The sequence below is a fragment of the Ranitomeya imitator genome, chromosome 10 (assembly GCF_032444005.1).
Source record: "Ranitomeya imitator isolate aRanImi1 chromosome 10, aRanImi1.pri, whole genome shotgun sequence".
Classification (NCBI taxonomy): domain Eukaryota; kingdom Metazoa; phylum Chordata; class Amphibia; order Anura; family Dendrobatidae; genus Ranitomeya; species Ranitomeya imitator.
The window spans coordinates 43,255,837-43,272,782 of NC_091291.1; the positions used below are offsets into that span (position 1 = coordinate 43,255,837).

The 16,946-nt window shown below is 42.0% G+C and overlaps 1 protein-coding gene across 2 annotated transcripts in view; it reads left to right on the forward strand.

The window, feature by feature from the left end:
* LOC138651723 (BAR/IMD domain-containing adapter protein 2-like) overlaps positions 1 to 16,946 on the forward strand; it is a 95,172-nt gene that overhangs the window by 40,354 nt on the left and 37,872 nt on the right. For both annotated transcript variants that reach the window (XM_069742145.1, XM_069742146.1), the window contains 3 exons: positions 5,378 to 5,439; positions 14,037 to 14,108; positions 14,223 to 14,360. In XM_069742145.1, coding sequence (XP_069598246.1) covers positions 5,378 to 5,439; positions 14,037 to 14,108; positions 14,223 to 14,360 — 272 coding nt within the window. The remainder of the gene's footprint in view (positions 1 to 5,377; positions 5,440 to 14,036; positions 14,109 to 14,222; positions 14,361 to 16,946) is intronic.

Genomic DNA, 16,946 nt, shown 5'->3' on the forward strand with positions numbered 1-16,946 from the left:
ACAACTCTATCTAAGCAGCATAACCCTAGTGCTGATTATGTATATTGCTTAGGTCTAAGGCTGGTTTCACATTTGCTTTTTTTGCCGCTGCGTTTTAGCGCAAAAAAAGCATGCGTTTTTTTCCTATATTTAACATTAAAAACGCATGCGTTTTTTTTGTATGTGTTTTGCCGCGTTTGACGACGCATGCGCCGTTTCTCTGCTTGCATTTTGTTGCGGAAATGCAACATGTAGTAATTTCTAGAGGTGTTTTTTTGCCGCAAAAAAACACATGCATTTTTTTGCGGCAAAAAAAGTATTGCTGTCTATGTAAATGCATGCGTTTTTAAGCACATGAGTTTGGTTGCGTTTTTTAACGCATGCATTTCCATAGAAAAAACAAGGCAACACACTGATAAGCCACCCCCCACCATCAAGGTGATAAAGGGATCCAAACCCTAACCCTAACCCTAACTCTAACCCTAGCCCTAACCCTAACCCTAGGGATGCAAACCCTAACCCTAACCCTAGGGATCCAAACCCTAACCCTAACCCTAGGGATCCAAACCCTAACCCTAACCCTAGGGATCCAAACCCTAACCCTAACCCTAGGGATCCTAACCCTAACCCTAGGGATCCTAACCCTAACCCTAGGAATCCAAACCCTAACCCTAACCCTAGGGATCCTAACCCTAACACTAACCCTAGACATTTCTATTCAAAGTGGGTTTTCTAGTTGATTTTTTATGATTGGTAGCTGTCACACACTAAAGACGCTTTTTATTCCAAAAAATATTTTTTGCGTTATCACATTTTGAGAGCTACAATTTTTCCATATTTTGGTCCACAGAGTCATGTCACACACCCTCTGTAGTCCCATTGGCGGTGTCTGGATCTTGATTTTTCTCTTGTGAAATTTCTCATCATGCGTACCAAAAATGCAAACGCAGGAAAAACGCATGTAAACGCGTAAAAACGCTGCGTTTTTTTAACCGCATGCGAAAACGCATGCGTCTAAAAAACGCAGCGTTTGCACGCGTTTACATGCGTTTTTCACCACCTGCGTTTGCGTTTTAAACGCTGAGTTTTAAACACAAATGTGAAACTAGCCTAAGTTTGGTTTTTGCCCAATTTTCCCAACGACCCAAATTTCAACTCAAAAGTGCAGAACTGGTAGTGCCAAGCTGGAGAGGCACTGAAGTCACAGGAGGGGAGGAAGGCCCACCAAATTAATCAGAGAGTTATAAAAACACATTATCCATGATGCACAATACACATGTGGGTTGGGAGACTGTAAAAAACTCAGTAGAAACTTTTTTCTAATATCTGACCCCACCAGTTACCTGGAATTCCCCAACTGCAGCGTTACGGACAGTAACTGGTGTGGTACTTCCTGCGCTAAGCTCATGGGTCACGTCATACATTCTATCTCATCTCCATTATTCTTATCACCATCCCAACAGGAATATTGTAGAACTAAATCTCCTGTTCCTGTGGAGGAATACCCCAGTTATCTGAAGCGTACCCTCCCGGCCAGGACCACAATGTAATGCCGTAATGTAGCCAGACATGGGCAGCCCGGCCGGGTATTTCAGCTATGTGGGAGTCAGTGATTAGTAATGTCTTAGTCTTCTTACATAGAAGGGAACTAGGAGATAATCTGAGTCACGCTGAACTGTAAGAATGTCATAATTAGGGCCGAACAGTTGGGAACAATATTCATCTTTATTTCTGCTCAGGAGGTAACAATGTGCAGCTGAGGCTGACAAAACTGCAATCTGGTTCTGTCCCATAGTTATTACGCCTCTAAATGAGAAGGAACAAAATCATATAGAGTTAGACCATAATACAGAACATTCCATAATTTACAGAACATTCTACAATCTATACTGTACAGAACATTCTACAGACTATAATGTACAGAACATTCTACAGACTATAATGTACAGAACGTTCTACAGACTATAATGTACAGAACATTCTACAGACTAAAATGTACAGAACATTCTACAGTCTATAATGTACAGAACTTTCTACAGTCTATAATGTACAGAACTTTCTACAGTCTATAATGTACAGAACATTCTACAGTCTATAATGTACGGAACATTCTACAGTCTATAATGTACAGAACATTCTACAGTCTATAATGTACAGAACATTCTACAGACTATAATGTACAGAACATTCTACAGTCTATAATGTACAGAACATTCTACAGTCTATAATGTACAGAACATTCTACAGTCTATAATGTACAGAACATTCTACAGACTATAATGTACAGAACATTCTACAGTCTATAATGTACAGAACATTCTACAGTCTATAATGTACAGAACATTCTACAGTCTATAATGTACAGAACATTCTACAGACTATAATGTACAGAACGTTCTACAGTCTATAATGTACAGAACATTCTACAGTCTATAATGTACAGAACGTACTACAGACTATAATGTACAGAACGTACTACAGACTATAATGTACAGAACATTCTACAGTCTATAATGTACAGAACATTCTACAGACTATAATGTACAGAACATTCTACAGTCTATAATGTACAGAACGTACTACAGACTATAATGTACAGAACGTACTACAGACTATAATGTACAGAACATTCTACAGTCTATAATGTACAGAACGTTCTACAGTCTATAATGTACAGAACGTTTTACAGTCTATAATGTACAGAACATTCTACAGACTATAATGTACAGAACGTTCTACAGTCTATAATGTACAGAACATTCTACAGTCTATAATGAACAGAATATTCTACAGTCTATAATGTACAGAACGTTTTACAGTCTATAATGTACAGAACATTCTACAGACTATAATGTACAGAACGTTCTACAGTCTATAATGAACAGAATATTCTACAGTCTATAATGTACAGAACGTTCTACAGTCTATAATGTACAGAACATTCTACAGACTATAATGTACAGAACATTCTATAGTCTATAATGTACAGAACGTTCTACAGTCTATAATGTACAGAACATTCTACAGACTATAATGTACAGAACATTCTACAGTCTATAATGTACCAAATATTCTGCAGTCAGATTTTAGCATACAACACATGCATGAACACTTTCCTGGAGCGCTTCCTCTCCAGGCACACTGAACACTGTGGCCTTGGGAAGTCAAGTACATAAGCCCCAGACCATGTGACTCCTCCACCATGTGACTGATCACATGATTGTGACATCACACAGGTCCTGTCAGGACACAGTGGTGGCGGCTCTGCAGGTGGAGATAAGGTGGACATCCTCCCACCTGCTCTATGAATATCCACGTAAAATCCGCCCATTTATGCAAGTTTAGTTTAAACCTCACAACACTTTAGAGTGCTGCAGGAAAATATTTTACCAGTGACTTTGTCACAGTATATAACTGGTTGCATAAATTGTAGATAATAATATTATAGATTATTGATAAGTGTCCATGATCTGAACTGTACAAGGTGCACACAATGATGAATATGTGACCCTGACAGCAGCGTGTAACCTGGAGATCGTTTTGCGCATTTTTCTTCTTGACTTTTATGTATTGTTTATGTTTGCAAATCAAGGGCGTAGCAGACATCAGGAATATTTTCACGTGTAGATATTATGTTTCTGCACAGTGATGAGCGAGCGTGCTCACCACTGCTTGATACTCCACTGAATATCGCGGGTACTTGAGCGCTATGCTCAAGTCCCTGGACCTCTTGTTTCGCAGCTGTTAGACAGCCAATAAACATGCGGGGTGTTATGATCCGGTGACCTTGGAGCCGCATGAAACTTTCTCTGGAGTAGGTGGTAACTGTACTGACCGCAAATCCTGAACTAACACCGCAACTAGAAGTAGCCGTGGGGTGTGCCTAACAAACCCTAGACACCTCGACACAGCCGGAGGACTAAATACCCCTATAGATGGAAATAGGAATTCTACCTTGCCTCAGAGCAGAACCCCAAAGGATAGGCAGCCCCCCACGAATATTGACTGTGAGTAGGAGAGGAAAGACACACGCAGGCATAAAACAGGATTTTGCAAAAGAGGCCACTCTAGCTAAATAGGAAAGGATAGAACAGAATACTAAGCGGTCAGTATTAAAACCCTTCCAAAAATAGCCACCGCAGATAATACAAAAAATTCCACCATGTAACTAAAGACGTGGAACGTATATCTGCAACTCCTGAGAATCCAACTAGACAGAGTAAATACTGACACAATCTAAGCTGGACAAGAAAAAACAAATGAATAGCACAGAATTATCAAGCACACAGCATGTGTGTCACAGAATCAAAACCAGACACTTATCTTTGCTGATTTGGCAGCAAGGCAGGAGGAACCAGACAGAGATCCAACACCTCCCAACAACCATGGACAACTGGCAAGGACTAATGAATCCAGCACACCTAAATACCCCAGTCAGAACTGCAATCAGCAGATACACCTGACCAGGACTGCAACCTATGGACAACTGCATTACCACCTACAACCACCGGAGGGAGCCCAAAGGCAGAATTCACAACAGCGGGGCTTGCCGGCCATACACAGTATGCAGTAGTCATGTTGGCTATTAATATTACTATGATTGGTCGGTCTCTTCGCTCCATCGGGTCTTATAGAAAACCTGGTGACTTGATGCTCGGCCTCTGGATCCAGTCCAGAGATAGTTGATATAGGAGGTAGAGCTTAGATTAATGCCCCCCCCCTAAGTATTATAATGTTGAATCCTTAAGTGCCCTTTGTGTGGCACTAAAGGGTGTTTTTAACATTTTTTAAAACCAATTAAATAAATAATTTAAAAAAAGGATCTGACCTTTACTAACCCATGGGCTTGATGCCAGCTGACACTACACAGCTGACATCAACCCCTAAAAATATTACCCTGATTGCCAACGCACCAGGGCAATTGGTAAGAGCCGGGCAAAGTTCCAGAATTGCCGAATCTAATGTGATGTGCCAATTCTGGGGTGGCTGGTATTTTTAGGCTGGGAAGGGGACAATATCCAAGGACCTTCCCAGCCTAATAATATCAATCCACAGCTGTCTGCTTTACCTTGGCTGGTAATTTAAAATAGTCATTTATTTAGTTCCCGGCAGTGACCTGGGAGTCAGGGATGCGTCCAGGGATCTTCCCCATGCTGTCTCATTCCATTTGAGTGCTTTTTCCATCAAGTTCAGAATTTTTCCTGCCCCGCGCCTCCTGTTATGGTCCTCCAGAAAAATGTTCGAGTTTCCCATTGACTTCCATTATACTCGTTACTCGAGTCGAGTCCATCCGATCTTCCGAACTGTTCAATTCCTGCACACACCTTCAAGTTCCTTTCTGCTGTTTAACTTCATGTGATCTGCTGGAAATTTACTAGACCATTTCTATAAATTACAGGTGATACTTTATTTCAAATGGCTGAAGTCCATCGGCAAATCCAAGTCCAGCTGGAGGAAGTTGTAAGTATTTCCTATTACTGGTTAACATTCCATAATACCACTAATGTGCCACCCACTTGGGTTTGCCACCATCCTTTGTAGCCATGAAAGCCACAGTGATAGCTGAGTTGGTCATATTGCATGTGTATATGACTGTATAGGTGCACATACAAAAGATGGACCAGATGATTTTTCAGCCTGATCCTTTTTGCTCTCCCCCACTGCCAGAGCTGTCTGACTCGGCTCGCACGTGTATAGTTTACATCTGCACAAGTATTTGGCAAACAGTTATTAAAGAGAATCTGTCAGCAGGTTTTTTCTACGTAATCTGAAAGCAGCGATGTAGGGACAGAGACTCGGATTCCAGTTATGTGTCACTTACTGGGTTGCTTGGTGCACTTTAATAAAATCCCTGTTTTCTCTGTTCTAGATGTAGCAGAGCTCAGATTGCTGAGCTGTGTAAATCCCCGCCCACACCCCTGATTGGCAGCTTCCTGTGTACACTGCCAATCAGTGGTGGGGGAGGGGTTACACAGATTAGCTGGACTGCCTGGCATGAGACACCTAGTCTTGCAGTGATAATCTCCTGCTAATAAAACACTGATTGTATTGAACCTACAGCAAGCTTCTGAGCAAGTGACACTAGTTTTGGTGGTCTGATAAATCATTTATTAATAAGAAATTTTTAGTGTTAAAAACTCTTAATGGGCATTTTTACTGCGAGATACTCAAAAACGGGTGTTATTAAAAATGCATGTTTCATGATTATCTTGCAATGTTAACAGGCAGCTGATCACCCAGTGAACGAGCAGAACGCTTTTATGGCCCTCATGCAATGATAATATGCCCCATTATGGCTCTTATATAATGATAACATCCCCCATTATGGCCCGCATACAGTGATAATAGCCCCATTATGGCCCCTGCACAATGATAATATCCCCCATTATTGCCCCAATACAATAATAATATCCCCCATTATGGCCCCCATACACTGATAATATCCCCATTATTTCCCCCATATAATGATAATATCCCCTATTATGTCCCCATACAGTGATAATATCCCCCATTATGGCCCCCATACATTGATAATATCCCCATTATGTCCCCCATATAATGATAATATCCCCCATTATGGCCCCATACAGTGATAATATCCCCCATTATGGCCCCCATACAATGATAATATCCCCCATTATGACCTCATATAATGATAATATCCCTCATTATGGCCCGCATACAATGATAATATCCCCCATTATGACCTCATATAATGATAATATCCCCCATTATTGCCCCAATACAATGATAATATCTCCCTTTATGGCCCCCATACAATGATAATATCCCCATTGTGGCCCCATACAATGATAATATCCCCATTGTGGCCCGCATACAATGTTAATATCCCCCATTATAACCCCCATACAATGATACTATCCCCCATTATAGCCACAAGACAATGATAATATCCCCCATTATGACTCCATACAGTAATAATATCCTCATTATGACCCCCATACAATGATAATATCCCCCATTATGACCTCATATAATGATAATATACCCCATTATTTCCCCAATACACTGATAATATCCCCCATTATGACCCCCATACAATGATAATATCCCCCATTATGGCCCCATACAGTGATAATATCTCCATTGTGTCCCCCATATAATGTTAATATCCCCTATTATGACCCCATACAGTGATAATATCCCCCATTATAGCCCCCATACAATTATAATATCCCCCATTATTGCCCCAATACAATGATAATATCCCCCATTATGACCCCCATGCAATGATAACATCCCCATTGTGGCCCCATACAATGATCATATCCCCATTGTGGCCCCATACAATGTTAATATCCCCATTGTGGCCCCCATATAATGTTAATATCCCCCATTATAACCCCCATACAATGATAATATCCCCCATTATGACCCCATACAGTGATAAGATCCCCCATTATAGCCCCAATACAATGATAATATCCCCCATTATGACCCCATACAGTAATAGTATCCCCATTATGGCCCCATACAGTGATAATATCCCCCATTATGGCTTCTGTACAGTGATAATATCCCCCATTATGGCCCCCATACAATGATAATATCCCCCATTATGACCTCATATAATGATAATATCCCCCATTATTGCCCCAATACACTGATAATATCCCCATTATGACCCCCATACAATTATAATATTCCCATTGTGGCCTCCATACAATGTTAATATCTCCATTGTGGCCCCCATACTGTGATAATATCCCCATTATGGCCCCATAGAGTGATAATATCCCCCATTGTGGCCTCCATACAATGATAATATTCCCATTGTGGCCCCCATACTGTGATAATATCCCCATTATGGCCCCATACAGTGATATTATCCTCCATTGGGGCTCCCATACAATGATAATATCCCCCATTGTGGCCTCCATACTGTGATAATATCCCCATTATGGCCCCATACAGTGATATTATCCTCCATTGTGGCTCCCATACAATGTTATTATCCCCATTATAGCCCCCATACAATGTTAATATCCCCATTGCGGCCCCCATACAATGTTAATATCCCCATTGTGGACCCAATACAATGTTATTATCCCCATTATAGCCCCCATACAATGATAATATCCCCCATTATAGCCCCCATACAATGTTAATATCCTCATCGTGGCCCCATACAATGATAATATCCCCCATTATAGCCCCCATACAATGATAATATCCCCCATTATGACCCCCATACAGTGATAATATCCCCCATTATGGCCCCCATGCAATGATAATATCCCCATAGTGGCCTCCATACAATAATAATATCCCCATTGTGACTCCCATTCAATGTTAATATCCCCATTGTGGCCCCGATACAATGATAATATCCCCTATTATGACCACATACAGTGATAATATCCCCCATTATAGCCCCCATACAGTGATAATATCCCCATTATGGCCCCATATAATGATAATATCCCCCATTATTGCCCCAATACAATGATAATATCCCCCATTATGGCCCCCATACAATGATAATATCCACATTGTGGCCCCATACAATGATAATATCCCCATTGTGGCCCGCATACAATGTTAATATCCCCCATTATAACCCCCATACAATGATAATATCCCCCATTATAGCCACAATACAATGATAATATCCCCCATTTTGACTCCATACAGTAATAATATCCCCATTATGACCCCCATACAATGATAATATCCCCCATTATGACCTCATATAATGATAATATACCCCATTATTTCCCCAATACACTGATAATATCCCCCATTATGACCCCCATACAATGATAATATCCCCCATTATGGCCCCATACAGTGATAATATCTCCATTGTGTCCCCCATATAATGTTAATATCCCCTATTATGACCCCATACAGTGATAATATCCCCCATTATAGCCCCCATACAATTATAATATCCCCCATTATTGCCCCAATACAATGATAATATCCCCCATTATGACCCCCATGCAATGATAACATCCCCATTGTGGCCCCATACAATGATCATATCCCCATTGTGGCCCCATACAATGTTAATATCCCCATTGTGGCCCCCATATAATGTTAATATCCCCCATTATAACCCCAATACAATGATAATATCCCCCATTATGACCCCATACAGTAATAGTCTCCCCACTATGGCCCCATACAGTGATAATATCCCCCATTATGGCTCCTGTACAGTGATAATATCCCCCATTATGGCCCCCATACAATGATAATATTCCCCATTATGACCTCATATAATGATAATATCCCCCATTATTGCCCCAATACACTGATAATATCCCCATTATGACCCCCATACAATTATAATATTCCCATTGTGGCCTCCATACAATGTTAATATCCCCATTGTGGCCCCCATACTGTGATAATATCCCCATTATGGCCCCATAGAGTGATAATATCCCCCATTGTGGCCTCCATACAATGATAATATTCCCATTGTGGCCCCCATACTGTGATAATATCCCCATTATGGCCCCATACAGTGATATTATCCTCCATTGGGGCTCCCATACAATGATAATATCCCCCATTGTGGCCTCCATACTGTGATAATATCCCCATTATGGCCCCATACAGTGATATTATCCTCCATTGTGGCTCCCATACAATATTATTATCCCCATTATAGCCCCCATACAATGTTAATATCCCCATTGCGGCCCCCATACAATGTTAATATCCCCATTGTGGACCCAATACAATGTTATTATCCCCATTATGATAATATCCCCCATTATAGCCCCCATACAATGTTAATATCCTCATCGTGGCCCCATACAATGATAATATCCCCCATTATAGCCCCCATACAATGATAATATCCCCCATTATGACCCCCATACAGTGATAATATCCCCCATTATGGCCCCCATGCAATGATAATATCCCCATTGTGGCCTCCATACAATAATAATATCCCCATTGTGACTCCCATTCAATGTTAATATCCCCATTGTGGCCCCCATACAATGATAATATCCCCTATTATGACCACATACAGTGATAATATCCCCCATTATAGCCCCCATACAGTGATAATATCTCCATTGTGGCCTCCATACACTGATAATATCCCCATTATGTCCCCCATATAATGATAATATCCCCCATTGTGGCTCCCATACAATGCTAATATCCCCATTGTGGCCCCCATACAATGTTAATATCCCCATTGTGGCCCCCATACAATGTTAATATCCCCATTGTGGCCCCCATACAATGTTAATATCTCCATTGTGGCCCCACACAATGATAATATCCCCCATTATAGGCCCAATACAATGATAATATCCCCATCATGGCCCCCATACAGTGTTAATATCCCCATTGTGGCACCATACAATGCTAATATCCCCATTGTGGCCCCCATACAATGTTAATATCCTCATTGTTGCCCCCATACAATGCTAATATCCCCATTGTGGCCCCCATGCAATGTTAATATCCCCATTGTGGCCCCATACAATGATAATATCCTCCATTATGGGCCCCATACAATGATAATATCCCCCATTATAGCCCCCATACAATGATAATATCCCCATCATGGCCCCCATACAATGTTAATATCCCCATTGTGGCCCCCATACAATGATAATATCCCCCATTATAGCCCCCATACCATGATAATATCCCCATTATGGCCCCAATATAATGTTAATATCCCCATTGTGGCTGCCATGCAATGATTGTGATTATCTTTACAATTAAAAAAACAATTCCCCTTACATGTGCCCACTCCCATGGTGAGCAGCTAATTATTCCTCCATCATCAACTGCCGGTGCTGGCTTCTGATAGGCCGATGGTGTGTATAGGAATTGCAGGTCTTTCAACTGGATGTGTGCCTGAGGATGGACATCTAGCTGAACATAGCACTGACACTAGCAGGCCTTCTGGCCCGGGCCCACGATCCTAATGCCACTGTCTGAGACTCAGTGACTAGCTGCTACCTGCTGTCCTGTGTGCAATGTCTCATTCTGAGAGGTGAGCAGCAGCATTTTGTGCCGGGTCCGACAGCTCAGACCGCCGCCTTAGGCGAGGTGCTCATCTCGGTCATGGCTGCAGTGGCCTTGGACGGTGGAGCAATGCAAGAGCAGAGATTGTATCACTATGAACGTGTGCAGATTTGCTGTGACAGCCGGGCATCAATTCTTAGGTGACTATCAAACTTTTCCTAAACGTGACAAAACTAAGAAGCAGTAGAACATATCTATTCTGATAACTCGCCAGAGGACTTCTCTTTTCTGGTGACTGGTGGGAATGTTGGTGCTGATAACATTTTCATGGCGGTGCTCGAGGACCAGTACGTGTATGTTTCACGGTTTTGGCCCCGGGTCCGGGCCTGGTGGCGCTACATTGACGATGTGTTTGTAGTATGGGAGGGGCACCTCAGTGAACTCCTGGATTTTCACCAAGAGTTAAATAACATTTTTCCTGAACTCAGTTTTACGATCACACATTCTCAGGAACAGGTGCAATTCCTGGACACACTGGTGTATAAAGTCGGGTCTTCTCTAAAAACGGATCTGTATGTGAAGAGCACTGATAGAAACAGCTTATTACGGTTTAACAGCCACCATCCAAGAAATATGCTTGAGTCGCTACCATGGAGCCAGATGCTTAGAGTCAGGAGGATAGTGGCTGATGACTCACGTCTTGACTCTAGATTGGATGAGATGTGCCTTAAATTTTTGAGTAGAGGCTATCCTGTGAATGGAGTTAGAAAACATGTGGAACGGGCTAAAGGGACATCTAGAGCGGCCATAAGGGAGAAAAAGACTAGGGTTAGAGAGAAGCGGATTCCCTTTGTGTCCACCTTTAATACAGCTAGTGGGTTGATGAAAAATATGATTTTGAAACATTGGCACATTTTGCATCAGGGTCTGCCTGATATTGAAGAATTTGCCCTGCCGCCAATCTTATCCTACAAAAGAGGACGTAATCTAAAGGACAAATTGGTCAAATCCGACGTTGGTCCTACAGTGGTCAGTGTGCAGAGGACGTTGGGCCCCCGAAATTTGGTAATTTTCCCTGTTTAGGATGCGCGTGCTGTGGGAATATGATCAAGGGTGATTTTTTTAATCATCCTCACACAGGCCAGAGGTACTCCATCAGGGAGAGGTACACGTGCACCTCAAGTTTTGTTATTTATCTTATTGTTTGTCCCTGTGGACTCACATATGTGGGGGAGACCACAATGGAAATAAAGGCACGCATCAGCAAGCACAAAAGTACCATCAGAACCAAGATGATGGAGTTACCAATACTTAAACACTTCATTGAGAGTGGACACTCAGTTAGTCAGTTACGATTTAGGGTGATTGATGGCGTGCCTCCTTTCCGTAGGGGTGGGGACAGGGTTAAACTATTAAAAAAGAAAGAACTTAGATGGATATCGATGTTGGGTTCTCGACAGCCTGGGGGGTTAAATGTTGACTACAATCTCTCAGTATGTGTATCTTGATCTATCTTTATATGGTTCGTGTGGCTCACATCCGTTTAGATTGTTTTTAATGTGATGATTGGTATACTACTTATTGCATTTTTTCTAGATTTATGTGAATTGACATATAGTAAATTGGCTGGTCTTCTCCTGTCTGTTGGAGATGGCGTTCTGCCTTCTTGATGGATATATAGCCATGGATATGGCGTTATATTTGTTAAGACGATTCATGTGTATGTCTCCCCATATAGTTGTCCGTCGAGTATGGTGGGTCTGAGCTATTTTTAGCTATTTATGGCCCTATTTAGTGATTGAGGGGTTAATTTTGAGGACCACCTTTAAATATCTTTAGATGGGGGGCTCTAATGTCTTCACATACCTTTTTTGTATGTCCACATGTTTAATGGCATTAGCCCTTTAGTGTGAGCAAGGGTACCGGTGGATCATTAGCACATTTAGTGTGAGCAAGGGTACCGATGGATCATTAGCACATTGCCGTGGGGGCCGGAGGGCGTGTCTGTCGGCTCTCTGTGGCGGCGCTGTGTTTACATGCGCCGCTGGTGAGCCGGCAGGCATGCGTACTCGGTCCTGGGCTTACGTGCGGTATGCTGGGCTGACGCGCGGGTTGGTCATGTGACCTGAGTGGGGGCGGATGCAGGTACAGAGCCTGCAGTGATTCTAGTTTATGGGACGTGTGCCGGTTGGGGTGGGCGTGCCTTTCGGCTGCTTTCGGCGAAGCCACATGTTTTTACATGTTTGGCGCTGCCGTGTGGCCGGCAGGTTTACACACTGTAATCGGATATGTCTAGAGGTGAGTAATGAGAGCCTATGATGTTATTACCTATGTCACTATTTGGTACCATAATGATCAGCCTGGGGGGTGGTTCTATGTAAGCGGATATGGAGCTTGGATTGGCTCCAACGCATGGGCTTGATATGTGTCAGTGCCCTGGATTGGATTTTCACCGGAGACATAGATTGGCTAATTAAGTAGTGATGTGATATGGGTTCAGTGATAGGCAGCTCACGCTCGCAATAGCCCCCATGTGTCCTCTGATAGGCTTACAGGTGACATGCGGTTTTGTTTATTTACTTTTCACCGTTGACATGTGCATATTATTATGAATTTGAACATTATTGCCAATAATGTGGCCATGTGATATGAATGCAATGAGATTTTAATTATGTATGTTTCACTATATATATGTTTTTTATGGTTAATATGATCACCAGTTATTATGTATGCAAATTTTGTAGGCGGACCTGTCAGGTGGTGGTGATCCACTTCCTTTATAAGGCCGTCATTTTGAATATTATGTATGCTTGATAAAGACCCCATAGGGGTTGAAACGTCGCACCTTTGGCACAATAAAGTGTTTACTTCTTTCACCTGGATTGGATGCCGTCCTTCACTTCTGAAACTTTGGTATGTACTCCTCCACTTGGATCCTGTGGAGTTAGGACGAGCAACCATTGTATATTACAGAGTGCTGTCTGCCGCCATTTTGTTGTTTGGTGCTGATAACACTGTCACATTGTGTCACTGTTTAAAAGATGTAATAAGGCACAATATAATGTATTTCTCACTTTTTTTTTCAGCTTAAACTTTTTCACTCTGAACTTCTGGCTCAACTGGAACACAAGCTGGAGTTGGACATTAAGTATTTAACAGTACGTCATTTGCCTTCCGTTCTGTCACATTGTCTATTGTGATATTTGTTCCACCTTCTTGGTATCAGGGGATTGTCACTTTTGAACTGATAGCATTTCCTTGTCTATCCCCAGGCGACATTGAAAAAATATCAAGTTGAGCATCGTTCCAAGTCAGAGTCTATTGAGAAATGTCAGTCGGAGCTGAAGAAGCTGAGAAAGAAGTGTCAAAATAGCAAAAACCCCCAGAAATATGGAGACAGAGAAGTGCAGGTACAGTCATATCCAGAAAAGGCTGTAGATAAGTGTTATTAAAGGGGTTGTCCAGGACTGTTTTTTTTTTTTGTTTGTTAATATGGGCCTAAAAACTAACAGGCAGGTAGTTGCTAAAAGAGGTAACTTCTCTCCTGTTTAACCGGCGCCAGGAAGCTGGATGTCAATCAGCATGACATCATGCAATAGTCATGCTGATTGACATCGGCGCAGGCTTAGAGAGGTCATCGACCGCTCTTGCTATCAAGTCAGGGACTCCATGTCAACAGAACTGTTCTTCTTTCAAGCTGCTGTTTTGATGGGATGTGACTGCTGATGTCATGCTGATTGACCATCGGCTCCCCGCAGTTAGACAGCATGAAGCTGGATGTTAATCAGCATGACCATGCAATAGTCATGCTGATTGACATCAGCGCCGGCCTAAAGAGGTCACTGACCGTTCTTGTTATAAATTCAGGTGCTTCATGCCAAATGAGCTGTTCCTCTTTCAGGCCGCTGTTTTGATGGGATGTGACTGCCGAAGTCATGCTGAGTGACCATTGGCTCCCCGCAGTTAGACAGCAGGGAGCTGGATGTCAATCAGCATGACATCATGCAATAGTCAAGAAGATCTCCAATGGTGATGATGGTGTTGATCAAAGTGCAGTTTTAATAATCTACGGTTTTCAGAGTTAAACAAACCAGTATGACGTCGACAGTCACACACCGCCAACAGAACAGAGCAGATGAAAAGCCGGTGCTCTGACGACGTGATGTTAGCAGAAGCCACTGAATCATCAGCAGGAGTGGTCTATGAGTATGAGCACTCTGTGCACAATAGGCAGGTAGACTCTGCTTACTATCATGTGCCATACATTATTTATGTAACTGATGCAGTCTGTGATTGCTGAGGTCAATGATTGGCTGCAGTGGTCACATAAATTGTTTCTGGAACATGATCACTGCAGGAAGGAAGCAGAGACTGGCAGAGACTATTGGAATGGTCAGAGCTAGAGAGGCAGGGGATTAAGAAGGAAGTAATTTATTCTGTGAATTTCTTTTTTATTCTATGTTACATTTTCAAAAATTCCAGAAAGCCCCTACAAAGGTTGGGCCCTAGGAAGACGACTGTAGGAAGTAGTAACTGATCTTTATGCAGTATATTTAGCGGAGCCTTATTATTCCGAGCAGTGAATATTGGGTGGTGATTGGCAAATGAAAGGAGCCGGAGAACATTTTCAGACTAAATTTTCCAGAGGCTGTGGCAATAATACCTGTAATTCCATAATGGAGACACGAGCAATATGGTCACCACCATCACAGAACCTGCAGATCCTTTGAGATCGGGTGTCATCTTGCTACTTGCTTCCCAGTTTAATCCTAATTGCATCCGATCCTCATCCATGTTTCACTCAAGCATGTAGATAGAACTTTTTTTAATCCATTGACTCTTAACAATGTATCAGTTAAAAACCCGATGGAACTGGGATGAAAAACTGAAGTACAAAGTCTGTTGTCCTAGATTTATCTCAGTCTCCCATGACAGAGAACAGCATGGTAGAAGGAAGGGAAAGCTGAGCAGAATGATATATGGGAGTCTAGTAAAAGTTTTAGAAAAACTTGTATTTTATTTAATGAAATTCCTGGTAATATCAGTGATTGACAGCTATTTCTGCATACAACATATACAGGGAAGACTGTCAATCACTGAGTAGGACCGCCCACTGGACTCATACATATAAACACCAGGGATTCCAATGAATAAAATAACAAAAATTTATATCAATGTGATCAGATCTTCCTTTATAACATCCTGCTTGCAGATCAGACCCCATTTTCAACAGAAAAAGTTCCCTTCAACTTTACTATTAAGTCAAAATATATTGTGTATATTTTTCAAAGATAAGATATTCTGAGAAAATAATAAAAGGGCGTTACTTTATATTTCAGACCTCTTTTAAATATCATATTGCCTTTGACAATATTTAGAAAAAGGTTCTTCCTTGGGATTCTGTGTCCACCATGAGATGACCCTGACAGTTCAAAATTCATCTGGTCATTGCTCGCTTCAGCAACAAATTTGTTCAGGTGGTACAGTCCCCCGAAAGGGCATCTGTGTAGATGAACTGACCTACCGGAGAACAGGAGAATTCCCTGGTGGGCTTTGGCTTCTCCTTCAAGGAAGTCTATAGCGCAGACTTTTCAGCTGCTACGAGGCTTTTGAGTGGTGGAGAACCTGGTGCCACCATCTGGATTTGAGCAGTATCTAAACAATCACGTGACAACCAATCAAATCAGCAAGCGGCGCTGAATCCTAACATTGCGTATCTTATGGCTATACCATTTCCTACAGTGCTTGATCGAACTTAGCCCAGGTCTGAAAATTCCCATTAATGATAATGCATTGGTTTTGTATAGATGTAAGTTGGGCCCTCAGAATCAAGTCCTCTGGTGGGCCCAATGTGCCTCAGTCTGACACTGGTCCCTAATCTACTTAAAGGGGAGGCTTAATTTCTGACAATACCTGCTCATCAAGAGGACAACGTATGGAATCAAACTTCAGGGAAAATTGTGTAGGAATTGGTGCACCCACTGGTGGATTACCAC